The sequence below is a fragment of the Bubalus bubalis genome, chromosome 17, assembly GCF_019923935.1.
Source record: "Bubalus bubalis isolate 160015118507 breed Murrah chromosome 17, NDDB_SH_1, whole genome shotgun sequence".
Lineage (NCBI taxonomy): Eukaryota > Metazoa > Chordata > Mammalia > Artiodactyla > Bovidae > Bubalus > Bubalus bubalis.
In genome coordinates, this window is record NC_059173.1 from 28,145,640 (window position 1) to 28,160,769 (window position 15,130).

A 15,130-nucleotide genomic window follows, 5' to 3' on the forward strand; every position below is an offset into this window, starting at 1 on the left:
TGACTAACATACGTGCACACACTTATCACGTGTGTGACATGCCACACAGTCTAATACTGTACAGCAAAGTTCAGTAGAAACTCTATCACTTACATAATAAACAAGTCAAACCCAGGACTGGCTGCTCAAGTACAGAGAGCAGTTACACCCACATGTTCGCTGCCTCTGCTTTTCTAATGGCAGATTTAGACATAAAACATGCCTGTTTGGAGGGAAGAAGGACCAGAGGGGTAGGAACCAGAGCCCCGTGGAATCTCCTCAAAGGGTGGGAGCTACATGAGAAAGATGATCTTCGTAGAGACACACACAAGCCCATCCCAGCAAAGAGAAATAAACAGCAGATCCTAGAACTATGACTGACTGACTGCTGTTTTTTCTATTAGCTGGTTCGAGAGAGGGAGACTCACTCTTTCCTGCTGGCGTTTCACCCTGTACTGTTTGAGCTGTTCTTCCAGCCGCTTCCGAGCCTGCAGTCGGACCTGCTCCTCCTTCTCCAGGGGCAGCGAAGCCTCTGTTGAGCCTGAGGTGGGGAAACGGCCATTTAGAAACTAACAACACAACAGGACACAGAAGATAAATCAGAAGAGCAGCTTGGCTGTCTTGCGTTTTATTACCAGTATGATTTAGCTTTAAATAACACAGGGCTGTCTAGTTTGAAAGAACTGTTTGCAAATGGAGAGAGAACTGTAAGCCTTGGACACTGACCACAGAGAGGACCCACCTGGTGGCAGACACAGTGGCCCAGCACAGCCGTGGTGCCTCCGTCAGCAGCGCACTGCCCCTGTGGGCATCCCGCCAATAAAACAGGACGCGGGCAACTTGCGCCTTTTAGTAATTAAAGAACTGAACTTGAGGTTGGTGCCAGTGTGAGTGTTCTGAGGCTCCCACCAAGCTCTAACTCTGCTTCCTTACATTACAGAGGAACATGAACAGCAATCCTGATGGAATGACAGACAGCAGCGGCAAACAGGAACATGCTACCAAACTCGCCTTCTTTACCCAGGAACATCCCAGATTACCTCAGTTTCCTACCCGAGGAGACTGCAGTCCAAGGGCCATGCTCAGGGACAAGAGGGGAACTACGCTGACAACTTTCGGGCAGCTAACAAAATTTAAAATATCTAAAACCCGAACTTTCACTTTGGGTAAAAAAAAGAGCTGAACAGTGAGTGAAAGGTAGGCAAGACCCAGGCCTCCCAGCTCAGGGCCAAGGGGCTGGTGAGAGCAGAGGAATGCCGTAACTGAGCCCCTTCCTGGGTGGCACCATCCTCAAATATGAATTCTGGGAGGGAAGCTGCTGTTGTTTTAAATAATCCCTAAAACCTGAGCAGTCGCCAAGATTTCACTAGGAATTCACCAGTGTTGTTACTGATTGTGCACTCATACTCTTCAAGTAAGTTTCATATGAAAGAGCTTACATACTTTTCACATCACTAAGTGGTCCAGATGGCAGAGACCACCAGAGGCATGGCCTCAGGGCTGGGCACATTCCTGGGAGGGGCAGCCAGGGGAAAAGCAGGAGAACCTGGGGCCAGAGCTCACAAACCCCTCAGGTCAGGACCCAGGATTTCACACAGCATCCTGGCTGACATGCTAACAGTTTGTTTACAGAAATGTTTAACGTATGCTGTGACCCTAACAGCATGATGAAATAATTCCTGTGAACACTCTCTAGTAAGCATGGGAGTGCAAGTTGCAAATGAAACATCAAGGCGGCATTGCTGCACACCCAGCAGACTGGTGAAGACCGAAAGCAAACAGCATCTTTGTCCTCTCACAGGGCATCAGCACCCTTGCAATGTGACCACCCATTATGGAGATAAACACAACCACTGCTTCTGACCAAGAGCTCTGCTCCTGGGATGGAGTGCATAGAAATGAAAGCAGCAGTGCTGCAACATGTACAGGGAGATGCTCACTGCAGCACTGGTCCCCTGGCCCTGACCCGGCCACACCCGGGGCTCCTCCAGCCTTAAAAGAGTGGATGTGGAGCTGCATCAACTGACGTGGGGCAATCTCCAGGTGACAGCGCTAGGTAAGAAGAGCATGCAATGATGAGAAGGACACAGGCCCATTTTAAGAACAATGATCCTCCAAACCTGGCTGTTTTCAGAGGCCTGTAAGGCACTATGTGAGAAGGTGGCTGACCTGGAGGGGAGGGAAGGAAGTACTGAAGCAGGGATGAGGTGTAACAACTGCAGCCGTGAAATGACCCCATTAGGTAAGATTATACAAGTCTGTGTGAAAACTTGCATGTTAGAAAAGCCTCGAGGCTTCAGGGCTCTCAGGCTGACAGTTAGCAACTTGTTCGCCCCTGAATCCCCAGGGATTAGGACAAAATAAAGGCTGATTAAAGTAACTCATAAAAGAAAGCCTTCAAGCTGTAACTGGCAAGATCAAATCCCCACTGCTGCTTGCTCACCACCCCGGGTGATGGAAGACATGCACGCAAAGGCCCTTCAAACTGGGGCCTCCAGTGCCGTTGTCACCTTCAGGCTGTGACAAAGCCTATCTTCCCTCTGGAATGGAGCTATTTGTTAAACGCACAACCCACCACGGTGATAAAACAGCAACGGCGGAGGGGCGAGCCCTTTGGGGCCTGTGCCTGTCAAGGATGGTGAGTGACAGGGGCCCAGGGGGTGGGATGGGGGATGAGGGGGTGGGGGAGAGCCCGGCAGGAAGATGCTTACACAGTTGCGTTTCTTGCATAGGAAGACTGAGTCTGAGGGACTGCAAAGCTTCTTTTCTAACAATGCCCTCAGCACTAGTCCCCTGAGACTTCCTTAGGTTGTCATGGAAACCAGCCACACCTGGAGACGCATCAGGACCCGCTGGCGAGGGAGGCTCTGGGAACTGTGGTGTCGGCCCATTCAGACAGGTGTCCCCCTGGCGTCCTTCATCTGAAGTTCTGTTTACCTTGGCACTGGCACCTGGAAAAGAGGGTGTGCTGGGCCATCATGTTTTAACAACTAAAATAGGACAAGAGGGAATCTAGACACGGGAGTACTCTCCACATCCCAGGAACCTGTTCACTCTGCGAGGACAGCAAGCCTGTCCTTCCGAAGGGCAGGTGATGTGGGACAAGTGACTCAACCTCGCAGAGTAATACCCTCACCTGCAGGACGCCCTCCTCACCTTCCTCACTACAGCTGTAGAATTTCAGTAGTCATGTTTCCTTTTCATTTAAACAAGACCAGTAAGAAATCTTATGAAAGTCTGTTTTTAAAAAAAATAGCAAAAAAACCCTCCACAAATCCTTAAAACGTGGCCAACAATGTTTCTAATGAGCACTGTTAACAGCAGGACTAACCAGTGTCACAGCCTCACATTTACAAAGGGCTGATTCCCAAGTTATTTCAAGGCATAAGTTTATCATCCAAAATGAGACCTCAAAGGTGAAGAGTTAGAACAGCTGATGAAAATGATTACCCCAAAGCTGAGGACAGAACCCAGAGTCTATGCTTCTGACTGACAAACACCTAATGGGTAAAAACCCGTTAACCAGTGATGACTATTTACCTGCATACCAAGCTCAGTCTCCTCTACTAACATTACTACAAGTTGCTGCTGCTGCTGCTAAGTCGCTTCAGTCGTGTCTGACTCTGTGCGACCCCATAGACGGCATCTCACCAGGCTCCCCCGTCCCTGGGATTCTCCAGGCAAGAACACTGGAGTGGGTTGCCATTTCCTTCTCCAATGCAGGAAAGTGAAAAGCGAGAGTGAAGTCGCTCGGTCATGTCAGACTCTTAGTGACCCCATGGACTGCAGCCCACCAGGCTCCTCCATCCATGGGATTTTCCAGGCAAGAGTACTGGAGTGGGGTGCCATTGCCTTCTCTGACAAGTTACTTACACACTAACTGAAACCTACTTTTGTATCAAAAGGAAAGTGCTCTCCCCATGATGGGCAGCCAGTTGGCAGCCAATGAGTCGAGGAGATATTTGGAGGGGCTTCTAGACACGTTCCGGGGGGCCCCCAAGCACTGCAGTGCCCCAGGTCCCCATAAGGTTAGCACCACTTGGATCTCATGATGTACCCAGTATGCAACTAGGAAATTCCCTCTGAATTTCAATTTCCCCAAGCAAATTGAAAATGGGTTTCTGTCACTTGAAATGTGAGTCCCAACTAACATAGCCGCTTATTGTCACGCCTCCCTGAAAGGAAAACTAGAATATAAAGTTGGGGGGAGGGGTAAGACACAAAACAGAGTGGGAGGACCCCACCACAGCTCTGACACAACCGTCTGTTCTTTTACACAAACAGCTGAGGTGAGGGGTGGGGTGGGAGTGGGGAGGAAATCATGCATTTCAGATGCAAGTTAATCAGGTCAATACCACTTCCTAATGGGCTTATCAAATCTGGGAGAGTCTCTAAAGCATCCTGCTTACATATGAGGGTAATTATTTGAGTGTCACACTGCACTTTAAAAAAATCTAAAAGAAGGCCTAATAAATAAGATTTGATTGTTTCCAAACAGAAGTCTAATTATGGATAAACAAATAATGATGATACAAAAACTGGCCAGCCCCACCTCCTGGGTGCTTCCCAAGTGCTCACATTTCACTTCGGCGTTCACCACCACCCTAAGATGCAGGGTGGAGAAGGAAATGGCAACCTACTCCAATACTCTTGCCTGGAGAATCCCTTGGACAGAGGAGCCTGGAGGGCTACAGTCTATGGGGTCGCAGAGTTGGACATGACTGAGTGACTGACACACACACACACACACACACACACACACACACACACAAGATGCAGGGGCCATTCATCTTTCCATTTTCTCAGTAAAAGAGTGAGGTGGAAATAAATTAAGGATCTTGGTTGAGGGCTCATTCCTATTAGCGGCAGACCTAGGAGTTGTTCCAATTGCAGAACCCTTGATCCTGGGCCAAGATGCATTGACCTCACCTGGCACTTAAGAAGCAGGAAGCAGCAAAGCCATTTCAGGTGCCTGAGCACTGTTTTACCAGAAGAGAAACGCAGTTTCTGCTAGTAAATCAGTGCATACACGTTATGATGTTCAAGCACACACTGCCCAGGAAGGGGCATGAGGAAGCAGTCCTTTATTCTGTGCTTCCAACACACGAATAACCCACTAGCTAACGTGGAAATGTGATCCAGTAATCCTCAGATCACTAGCGGCACACTTTCCAGTTAGTAAAAATCTGACAACCAACCAACCAAAAAGGTAGAATGTTAGGCAGGGGACAGTGATGTGTCAGTGAAGATCTGCACAAGCCTTATGGGTAAACCATGCTGCTCCGTCCCTCTAGAGCAGAAAGCTCCAGAAACTTCCCATTTCTTTTAACACACATGGTGTTTGAGTCAAAGTTGGCCTCAACTAAAAAAATACATAAAAACACACTCTGAGTGAAGCTCTTAGACACCACTGTCTTCTTCCAAAAGGCAAGACGACCTCTGTTCTCCTGTTTAAAGGTAAGATGTGAGCAGAACACAGCGTACTGGCAACTTACACTGGGCTTCATCCCACTGATCCAGCGGTGCCAGTGAGCCAGGGGGCTTTGGGGGGCCCTCGGGTTGAGCTGAAGTGCCACTGCTGGATCTGTCCTCCACCAGGCCCTCCTGCACAGCCGCCGCACTGTCCATGGTCAGGGTGACACGGGCTGGGCTGACGCTCAGAGGCTACAAGTGAACTGGGAGCAAGTTCAGTTTCTGCCATTAGCAACGGCCAAAAGCTCCTGGGACGGACCACACTAGGTTTGCCATTTTGGGGAAGAGATTTACAGTCTCACAGATGGCCTGAAATCAAACCAGGTAATATCATGCATGATACCTGTCAGGAATAAAAAGAGAAAGAAGGTATTATGAAACTCCATTTGTCAGATTTGAAGTAACAAGTCCAAGACTAACATTTGGTTCCCAACATGCATCTGTATAATAAATATATTCATACAACAAATAATCCTTGAGCACCTACAGCATCCTATTTTTTGCGGATAAAAAACTGACCCAAACCCATTTGGCTCATCCCTGAGGCCATCTGCACTGATGACTGCTGAAAACCATCCCCCACCAGGTGAGAAGCTCCTCCACGGACAATGTAATCAGCAGAGCTGGTGGTGGGGCTTGGATGACTGAGGAGCCGAGTCTTTATTTATTTAAACTTAACTGACTTGTATGTAAACAGCACATGTGGCCAGTGGCTTAGTATCGGATATAGAGGCCCAAGTGCTCACAGGGGTCAAAGGGTGAGCTCCTCTCCCAGGAGACCTGGCATGTTAGTGCCCAGGCCATGCCTTAGAACCAGAGGTCAACAAGGAAGACGTAACAGCATGGAGCATGGTAAACTGGACACTAACTGAGGAGGCATGGGGGGATGAGGACACGTGGAAACTAGCCACTGGGGTCTGGGGGGCAGAGAAAGGACCTCACAGCAGGTGACCAGATGCATTCTTCATTTCTCACAAGATCTGCTATCTTTCAGCTTGTTCTGCCAAGCTGAATTTAAGGGAGCAAAACTGCCCAAAGCCTGGCAACTGGTTATTGCTTTTGAAGTGTAATGAGGATATTATCACCTCGTTTCCTCAACAGATAAGGTGCTGCTATTATTCTGCAGAAATGGTGGCATTTACTTCCTTGAAGATAAGATTTCATATTATCCTATGTACTGTTTGGTGTTTCACGGGTTCCAGGACAAAAATTTACGGGACATTCCTCCGCGGCTTCCAAATGCCACATAGATGTTTTTGAGACGAGCCTAAGCAACAGCTGACTCTCACTAGATGATCCTGTTTCTCCACAGTTCTCTGTCACCCTGTCACCCATGAACAGGCAGCCTTTAGTGGCTGGCACAACCTGTGAACACCTAGTGATGGGAACCCAGCAGTGTTTGGCCTGCAGTGTCAATCATCCACACATTTCCCTCTGCTATCTGGCACCTGACAGGCCAGCGACATCATGGATTAATAAGTGTTGTTATGAATATAAAAAGGCTATGCCGACTTTTTTTTGGTGGCCTCATGGCTTGCAGGATCTTAGTTCCCCAACCGGGGATTGAACCCAGGCCCTCAGCATTGAAAGTATGCAGTCCTAACCAGTGGACTGCTGGCAGATGTCCTATGTCTACTATTAAGTGCAGAGCTAGTACTAAGACTCTGTACTTGAGAGGATCACAGAATTGTGTGAAAACATGAGTAGCTACAATCCAATGTAGTTAATCAATAAGCACCGGGTGCGGCTGGCTCATGGTGCCTGGCGCGAGGAAATATTTGAGGACTGAAACGATGTCTGAAGGGAGGTACCAAGGTCAACCAAACATGATCCTATGTGCAATGAGGTCTCAACTTAGTTTGTCTCTACAATATTTGGTAACCTCTTTCATCCACGGAGACACTTTCCAGGTTGGAGGGTGGGTAGACAAATAGGCCAGTCCACAGGTCCCTCTGAAAACCACCATCTCACAGGGACCTGGGTGCACAGGACACCATTGTGACACCTGCTGAGCCTGCCCTCACTCCGTGGGCACAGCTGGTGGTAAGCTGGCCAGAGTGACACCATAGAGGAGGTGATGCCAGCAAGGCCAGGTAAGGGCACACCCAGGCTGTCCCTTCACCACAGGCTTCACTTCACAGACAGGTGACTACAGATGGTTGGGCTGGGACACACACAGTGGGCTGTGGAAGCAACTGTCCCTGCCTATGGTGTATGGTGCTCCTTAACAAAGGAAGACATTTGCATTTTGCTTTGAAATGTCTTTCTTTCTGTCTTGTGGGGGTGGGGTGAAGCTGCCTACATCATCACATGCTCCCTAAGATGCCTGCCTAGGAGGGTAACAACAACAGGTAAGTGCTTTTCAGAGCTGGTCCCTCTGTTGCCAATGCCCTTTTCCCTTTGACCACCAGGCAAATCCCCCTGGATCCTTTCACGTCTGCCATTAGGCACTGCTCTCGTCTCCCGAATCTCAGGTAAAGCACCCCTCCCTGCCACCATGATAGCCCTGCGTGCATCAGTTCAGTTCAGTTGCACAGTCATGTCCGACTCTTTGCGACCCCACGAACCGCAGCACGCCAGGCCTCCCTGTCCATCACCAACTCCCGGAGTTTACCCAAACTCATGTCCATTGAGTCGGTGAATATCACAGGGCAATTGTGTGTGTGCCCATCTCTTCCATCACCCTGTAAGATCCTACACAGAAATCACCACTCCAGGTCTGCCCCTACCCCCTCAAACATCCCCTACACAGAGTAGTGCTCAGTGCAGGCTGCTGACAAATACATCTCTGCCTCCACCAAGTCCTACCCCTTAGCAACCAACCTAGTAGTTCAAAACCAAAATGATACAGTATTTGCATCCTTGAATATTCACAACGCTTTGTCAAACACAGGATAACTCTACTACTCAATGCAGTTGGGAGTCACAGTTCTGGGAGAGCAAAGAACACCTGGGAGGTACAAACTGGGAGAGCAGCATGTAAGTGGCCACAGGTCAGAGAAGCATCTAAGGAGCCACAGGGAATGTGTTACTGAGGCAAGCAGTGACAACACCTGACCCTGACACTATGCAGGAAAGAGCATTGGCCGAGATGTTTTGTGTGCACTGAGGAAGGCACACCAAAGACAGAAAGAAATGTGTCAGGCTGTTTGAGTCTAATACCAGTACACAGTCCATGCATTTGCTTGCCTTTATTTGGATTTCTTGCTAAACAAGAAGTCTTCTGATTCCCAAGGAGTCCTAACTGCCCCACAACCCCCACCCCTTGAGATGAATGGTGAAGCCCTGGAGACCCTGTGACTGTGACTTGTTCTGGTAACTTATGAAGGTGGCTCCTGTTCACATGCAGCTCTGCCTGAAGCCAGACAAGAGACGGGATTCACAGAACACCAGAAGCAGCCTCTGGGGAAGGGACATGTCTCCTATCCATAATACACTGGCATTCTCCATGTATCCTCAGCCTCATGTGAATTTTACTTAGCATGACTCAGTCATCCAGGCCTCATTATTTCAGACTGCTGACAAAAACAGGACAAGGAGGGTTAGACAGCTGGGAGTACATCACAAGGAAGCTGTTATTAGTAACATGCACTCCATTTTGTGATTTAAAAAAACAGAGATCAGCCTAATCACAGTACCATTTCTGACCACCTGCATTCTGTGTTTCCTGGAGGGAAGAGATGAAGCAAAGGTATCACTTAAAACTTCAAAAAGTATGTAACTCTAGGTTCACTGCTGTCTGACATTAAAAGACTTCAGATTGAGAAACTACCATCTCAGGCAACTATGTGATCTCCAGCTTCCCCGAGACAGCAGGTCACTTAGATCTGGTAATATGCATATCAACAGCTCCATCTACTCCACCTTCTTTATGATGGTCCTACTGGCAATTTAGAAACAACAGAGCATGGGAATTCCATGGTGGTCCAGTGGTTAGGACTTTGCTCTTTCATTGCCGAGGTCACAGGTTTGATCCCTGGCTGGGGAACTAAAATCCTGCAAGCCATGCAGCATGTCCCAAACAAAAAGAGAAACAATAGAGCATAGCCAAAGTGAAAGCCCAGAAAGCCTCATGTCACCGCAGAGCAGTGTAATGTAAAGAATAGACTCAGGCATCAGACATCTTGGCTTTAGGTCCTGAGTCCTCCACACTCAGCTGTGAGATCATGGGCAGATTTCTTAACCACTCTTAGATGGTGATCCCATCAGTAAGACGAGGAGAAAAAGACCAAAAAATGTGTGCCAGGATTAAATGCAACAAGGGACATGCCCCATGACTTCAATAAATGACAGCTATTATTATTAGTGTTACTTTTTCCTTCAATTATTTCTTGTCAAAATCAACAGGTAAAAGCCAACTGAAGATATTCTCATTCAAGAAAGCATACTGCTTGGATAAAGAAGATACGGTGTACACACACGTACACACACTCTGTAGTATTACTCAGCCATAAAAAAGAACAGAATTTTGCCACTTGTGACAACATGGATAGACCTGAAGAGCATTATGCTCAGTGAAAGAAGTCAGACAGAAAAAGTCAAATACTGTATGTTATCACTTGAGGAATCTAAAAAACAGGACAAATAAAACAAAAAAGAAACAGACTCTGAGATACAAACTACTGGTCACCAGAGAGGAGAAGGGAAGGGGGATGGGCAAAGTAGATAAAGGGGATTAAGAGATACAAACTAGTAGGTATAGATAAGTTACAAGGATGCAATGTACAGCACAGAGAATACAGCCAGTATTTTATAATAACCTTGCATGGAATGCAAAGTACAGAGTGTAATATACAAAAACATCAGGACGCTGGTTGTCCAGTGGTTATGACTCATGCTTCCACTGCAGGAGGCATGGATTCAATCCCTGGTTGGGAATCTCACATGCCTCAGGGTGCAACCCAAAAACAAGAAAAAAAAAAAAAAAACAACAACCATCAAATTACTATGTTATACACCTGAAACTAACATAAGATTGTAAGTTAACTATACTTAAAAGTTAAAAAATTATACTGCTGCTTAAGGCAACTGGCCAAAAAAAAAAAAAAAGGCTACTTTATCAGATGATTTTTATTTCCTTTTCTTGCCATTCAAGGTCCACTGTAACTGAAGGCCATCACTCCAATAAAAAGTTATGTTCGCAATATCTAAGGGACAATTTAAAAAGTAAAAAAACAAACCCATAAGTCACCTGTAAATGTCCCAGTGGTTTCCAATCACACTGACAATAAAATCTAAGCCTCCTACCCTGAACTAGGAAACTGCATACCATCTGGCCCGTCCCCACACTGCATCCTTGTCCCTTATCACTTTCTTCCTTTTTCATTACACACTTGCCATACTTCTCTAAGAACATCAGACTTACTCCTCCCTCGGGATCATCACACTTGCTGTTCATTCTGCTTGAAACACTCTTATCCCATCGTTTTTCATGGCTAATTTCTTGTCATAGAAGCCTTAGGTCAAAAGTCACCTTCGCGGACAGGCTTTCCTACAGACCCACCCCAAGCACCGCCTAATACTCTCTCAACAATGTCTCATTTATCCTCCACTACTACGTAAGCTCAGTGACAGCAGGGATCCTGACACGATTTCAGCTCTGGATTCCAGGACCTACAATATATGTTGCCATCATACGACGAACAGTTGTTGAATGAAGGCGGAGCTGTTCACGCAACACCTGCACACTATTGACAACGCCTGGCCTCACTACCTCTGGAAAGTATTACTGCACCGGTGAAACGCCTCTAAGTACCCAGGATCGAGACGGAATCGAAGTGGACTGAGAGACTGAGATCACACGCGTTCTTTAAACCAGGCTTCACACTAACCACCCGACACGAAATCACGCATGTCATCTTGACATAACTTCTGCAAAAGGACAAGAGCTGTTTCTCAGCAGCTCCAACAGCAGCTGCGGGTACCCCTGAACAAATCTCTCCCTGGCACGGGTAGACAGAGCTCGGAAGGGCTCGAATGTATGTTTATTTATGAACCCAGTTCCCTAACAGCTGCACAAGCCAGCTTCCAGGCCCGGAGGCTACCAACGGTGAGGAGCCAGACTAGCGCGGGGCGTTGCCGCTCAAGACAGAGTTGCGGTCGGCCTCCCCGTCCGCTCGGGCCCCGCCGCCCTTCTCCCAGCCCATACCCCGACTGTGCTGCGGTTCCCTGGATTCTCGCGCCCTCCGCGACCAGCGTTCCTGCCCAGGCACCACCCCGCGACCCTCACCCCGGCGGTGCGGAAGCCGCGGCGAACGCCCGGCCCGGCCGCTCCGGTGGAGACGTGGCCCCTCGAGGGGCGGAGCGCGGAGCAACGACGTAATCTGGCCCCCCCGGAAACAGCCTGTACGCAGTGCCTCCGTTCCTCAAGACAGAAGGTCCCTTTCAGCTAGCCCGCAGCCGCCCTCAGGCGGAGACTGCTTCAACCTCAAGGTCTGGATAGAGCCCACTCACAACTGGTCCGAAGAGGGTTTCATAAAGTAAATCTGGGGCGCCTTTCCCTTTCAGAAACGCAGCTCCCAGACTTGCCGGACCAACTCCAACAGGAAGCCGGGCAGTTAAGCTTCCGGCGGAAGTGGCGTGGCCAAGCTCCGGTCCCGCCCCCGCCCCGCCCCGCTCCAGCTGTCAGTGTATGGGCATGGTCGTTCTGGCCACGCCTCTACCTTATTGGCTGCATTGCTCGTAAGCACCCTGGGGGGCTTGGGTCAGTGTGGGTGGAGGTGGTGGTGCTGGCCGCTGTCCCTCTTCTAAACCCTCTACAACGCTAGTCCTTATCTTTCAGGTACAAATGCAAGAGACTCGTGGACTTTCCCAGAGGTCCAGTGGTTAAGACTCTTCCCTTCCAGTGTAGGGGGCAGCAGTTCCCATCCCTGGTTGGAGGACTAAGATCCCACCTGTGCAGTGAAACAACTCCCTCCCCGCCCCCAACAACTACTGAGCCCTCCCTCAGCGACAAGAGAAGTCTGAAAGCCACTACTAGAGAGTGGCTCTGCTTGCCGCAACTAGAGAAAGCCTGTGCACCACAAAGAAGAGGCCACCTGCTGCAACAAAGACCCATTGACTGACATTCGCTCAGTTATGTCCAACTCTTTGGTACCCTATGGACTGTAGCCTGCCAGGCTCCTCCGTCCATGGAATTCTCCAGTCAAGAATACTAGAGTAGGTAACCATTCTCTTTGCCAGGAGATCTTCCTGACCCAGGGATTGAACCTGGGTCTCCTGCATGACAGACAGATTCTTAACTGTCTGAGCCACAGGGAAGCCTAACAAAGACCCAATGCAGTCAAAATAAAAAGGAAGAAAGAAAGAAAGAATTGTTAGCATAGGGCATGAGGTGAAGGTTTTTTCCTTTCTTTTTTTGTCCATAGATATCAAATTGCTGCACTCAATATGTCAGCAAATATGGAAAATTCAGCAATGGGCACAGAACTGCAATAGGTCAGTTTTCATTCCAATCCCAAAGAATGTTCAAACTATTGTACAATTACACTCATTTCTCATGCTGGTAAGGTTATGCTGAAAATCTTTCAAGTTAAAACAACAACAACAAAATCTTTCAAGTTAGGCTTCAGGAGTATGTGAACTGAGAGCTTCTAGATGTACAAGCTGGGTTAGGAAAGGCAGAGGAACCAGAGATCAAATTGTCAATGTTTATTGAGTCATAGGGAAAACAAGGGAATTCTAGTAAAACATCTATTTCTGCTTCAATGACTATGTGAAAACCTTTGACTGTGTGGATCATAGAAAACGTGAAAAATTCGTAAAGAGATGGGAATACCAGACAACCTTACCTGTCTCCTAGGAAGCCTGTATGCAGGTCAAGAAGCAACAGTTAGAACAGGACATGGAACAATGAACTGTTTAAAACTGGGGAAGGAATATGAGAAGGCCTCATACTGCCACCTTCTTTATTTAACTTATACGCAAAGTACATCATGTGAAATGCCAGGCTGGATGAATCACAAGCCGGAATCAAGATTGATGAGAGAAATATCAACAACCTCAGATATGCAGATGATACAACTCTAATGGCAGAAAGGGAAGAGGAAATAAAGAGCCTCTTGATGAGAATGAACGAGGAGAGTAAAAAAGTTGGTTTAAAACTCAACATTCAGAAAACAAGGATCATAGCATCTACTCCCATCAGTTCAGTTCAGTTCAGTCGCTCAGTCATGTCTGACTCTTCGCGACCCCGTGAATCGCAGCACACCAGGCCTCCCTGTCCATCACCAACTCCTGGAGTTCACTCAGACTCACATCCATCGAGTCAGTGATGCCATCCAGCCATCTCATCCTCTGTCGTCCCTTTCTTCTCCTGCCCCCAATCCCTCCCAGCATCAGAGTCTTTTCCAATGAGTCAACTCTTTGCATGAGGTGGCCAAAGTACTGGAGTTTCAGCTTTCAGCATCATTCCCTCCAAAGAAGTCCCAGGGCTGATCTCCTTCAGAATGGACTGGTTGGATCTCCTTGCAGTCCAAGGGACTCTCAAGAGTCTTCTCCAACACCACAGTTCAAAAGCATCAATTCTTCGGTGCTCAGCCTTCTTCACAGCCCAACTCTCACATCCATACATGACCACAGGAAAAACCATAGCCTTGACTAGACGGACCTTAGTTGGCAAAGTAATGTCTCTGCTTTTGAATATGCTATCTAGGTTGGTCATAACTTTCCTTCCAAGGAGTAAGCGTCTTTTAGTCTACTCCCATCACTTTATGGCAAAAAACAAAAGGGGGGGAAAGTGGAAACAGTGACAGATTTTTTTGGGGGGGGCTCCAAAATCACTGGGGACGGTGACTATAATCATGAAATTAAAAGACTCCTGTTCCTTGGAAGGAAAGCTATGACAAACCTAGATAGTGTATTAAAAAGCAGAACCATCAGTTTGCTGACAAAGGTCCGTGTAGTCAAAGCTATGGCTTTCCAGTAGTCATGTATGGATGTGAGAGTTGGACCATATAGAAGGCTCAGCACCAAAGAATTGATACTTTCAAATTGTATTGCTAAAGAAGACTCTTGAGAGTCCCTTGGACTGCAAGGAGAGAAAATCAGTAAATCCTAAAGGAAATCAACCCTGAATATTATAAGAAGGACTGATGCTGTTGCTAAAGCTCCAATGCTTTGGCCACCTACTATGAAGAGCCAACTGATTGGAAAAGACCCTAATTCTGGGAAAGATTGAAGACAAAAGGGGAAGAGGGCAACAGAGAATGAGACAGTTAGAGAGTATCACTGCCTCAGTGGACATGAATTTGAGCAAACTCCAGGAGATAGTGAAGAACAAGGAAGCCTGACATGCTGCAATATTGCAAAGAGTCAGATATGACTTAGTGATTGAACAACAAACAACAAAAACAACAGTCAAATTGTTTCAGACTGTGTATTGAAAAGTCTATCCTTTCTCCATTAACTTGCTTTTGCACATTGTCAAAAGTTATTTGGATGCTTGTTGGCTCTATCTGGGTTCTCTGCCCTGTTCCATTGGTTAACATGCTTCTCTCTCCAACAACACCACAGTCTCCACCATGGTAGCTTTACAACAGGCCATAATGTGGGGGAGATGATTCCTCCCACTTTACTTTTCTGTGACTGTTCTAGCTATTCTGGGGCCCATGTTCTTTCATATAAATTTTAGAAGAAACTCTATCTCTACAAAAATTGTTTATCTGTACAAAAATCGTCT

General features: G+C 47.5%; 1 protein-coding gene and 1 long non-coding RNA gene across 7 annotated transcripts in view; one reads left to right on the top strand and one right to left on the bottom strand.

The window, feature by feature from the left end:
* The window catches only part of GOLGA3 (golgin A3), a 46,704-nt gene extending 34,685 nt beyond the window's left edge, over positions 1–12,019 (bottom strand). Inside the window, exons 1-4 of one of the 6 annotated variants that reach the window (XM_025267902.3) lie at positions 11,905–12,019; positions 5,475–5,794; positions 2,691–2,930; positions 408–520 (exon numbers count right to left, since the gene is read on the bottom strand). In XM_025267902.3, coding sequence (XP_025123687.3) covers positions 408–520; positions 2,691–2,930; positions 5,475–5,607 — 486 coding nt within the window. In that variant the 5' untranslated portion in view covers positions 5,608–5,794; positions 11,905–12,019. Of the gene's footprint in view, positions 1–407; positions 521–2,690; positions 2,931–5,474; positions 5,795–11,599; positions 11,851–11,904 lie in introns of those variants that run through there. The other 5 variants (XM_025267900.3, XM_025267901.3, XM_044930334.2 and 2 more) reach the window with 5 other exon arrangements.
* Positions 12,020–12,041: 22 nt separating this feature from the next.
* LOC123329954 lies at positions 12,042–12,382 on the top strand. The gene is made up of 2 exons (XR_006545595.2): positions 12,042–12,132; positions 12,233–12,382. It is a non-coding gene; the product is annotated as an uncharacterized LOC123329954 (long non-coding RNA).
* Positions 12,383–15,130: the final 2,748 nt, after the last annotated feature.